The sequence below is a fragment of the Tupaia chinensis genome, unplaced genomic scaffold, assembly GCF_000334495.1.
Source record: "Tupaia chinensis unplaced genomic scaffold, TupChi_1.0 Scaffold000416_1, whole genome shotgun sequence".
Taxonomy (NCBI): domain Eukaryota; kingdom Metazoa; phylum Chordata; class Mammalia; order Scandentia; family Tupaiidae; genus Tupaia; species Tupaia belangeri.
Genome location: NW_006159921.1, coordinates 1,367,058 through 1,367,952, shown reverse-complemented (window position 1 = coordinate 1,367,952; position 895 = coordinate 1,367,058). Strand labels below are relative to the sequence as shown.

The following is an 895-nucleotide window of genomic DNA, read 5'->3' as shown; positions in this document are numbered from 1 at the left end:
AAACACCCCCCCCCCCCCGGGGGGATGGTCACGCCACAATCCCTTCTCCTCCATTCTCCTCTCCAGATCTTGGGCACACACACGCACCCGCAGTTGACTAGCAGTTGACTTACGTGGGAGTCCAGCGACATAGCCATTACCTAACTGCTGGTTCCCAAAATTAACTAAATTTTAAAAGTCATTTAAACCAAGTTGTATTTAGGCATTTTACCACATCGATATAAGTCTCCAGTTGTTTAAAAACATGAGAAGCATAAAAAATGTAACATAAAGGGCCAGCAGGTAAGGTACCAGATTCCCACATGGCAGTGACCCCTCAGCTTGAAACCCACGCTGGGCCAGACAGGAACACGTGCTAGGTACATGTGCTAGCTAATGGAGATAAAGAGGTAGCGGAGAGTCATTATCCACCACGCCCAAAATATAATAAGTATTAAGGGACATCACATAACTACTAAAATGAAAACATCCATCTCTACTAGAGAGCTCCAACAGCAAAATAGCTTGTAACAAGTGGAAAGAAACACAACCACCAATACCCAAACCCGTACAAAAACAGTCATTCTACTGTTAAACACTCAGTATTCCGGAAAACCACTCAGACTGCGTCCTCTCCCTCTTACCCACCCTTGCGGGAAGGAAGAACGATCATCAATGGCAAAAGGCAGTCGCAACAAAGCGACACCAAGAGCCGGCTTCACGCTCAGGAGAGAACACTGCGCCTCCTCCTCGTGGTTTTCGGTGCTCTACACGATCAGAGAAACTTCTCTAGTAACGAACTATAGAAATGATCCCTGAAAGTATAGTCTTAACTGTGCTATCGTTGTCCTTCCGGAGTGGAGGAAACTCATAGACATTAAGCTGAGGGTGAGTTTTTCTTACACCATTTCCCTAC

General features: G+C 45.8%; 2 protein-coding genes and 1 non-coding gene across 7 annotated transcripts in view; all 3 read right to left on the bottom strand.

Annotated features, from left to right (window-relative positions):
- Positions 1-895, bottom strand: part of SKA2 (spindle and kinetochore associated complex subunit 2) — a 1,094,818-nt gene that overhangs the window by 611,842 nt on the left and 482,081 nt on the right. The gene's annotated exons all lie outside the window — the stretch shown is intronic.
- TEX14 (testis expressed 14, intercellular bridge forming factor) overlaps positions 1-895 on the bottom strand; it is a 112,291-nt gene that overhangs the window by 98,476 nt on the left and 12,920 nt on the right. Inside the window, exon 1 of one of the 5 annotated variants that reach the window (XM_006154639.3) lies at positions 628-875. The exons of the other annotated variants lie outside the window; for them this stretch is intronic. Coding sequence (XP_006154701.1) covers positions 628-652 — 25 coding nt within the window. The 5' untranslated portion in view covers positions 653-875. Of the gene's footprint in view, positions 1-627; positions 876-895 lie in introns of those variants that run through there. 5 annotated transcript variants of the gene reach the window in all.
- LOC114008930 (small nucleolar RNA U3) lies at positions 594-810 on the bottom strand. The gene has a single exon (XR_003550418.1). It is a non-coding gene; the product is annotated as a small nucleolar RNA U3 (small nucleolar RNA).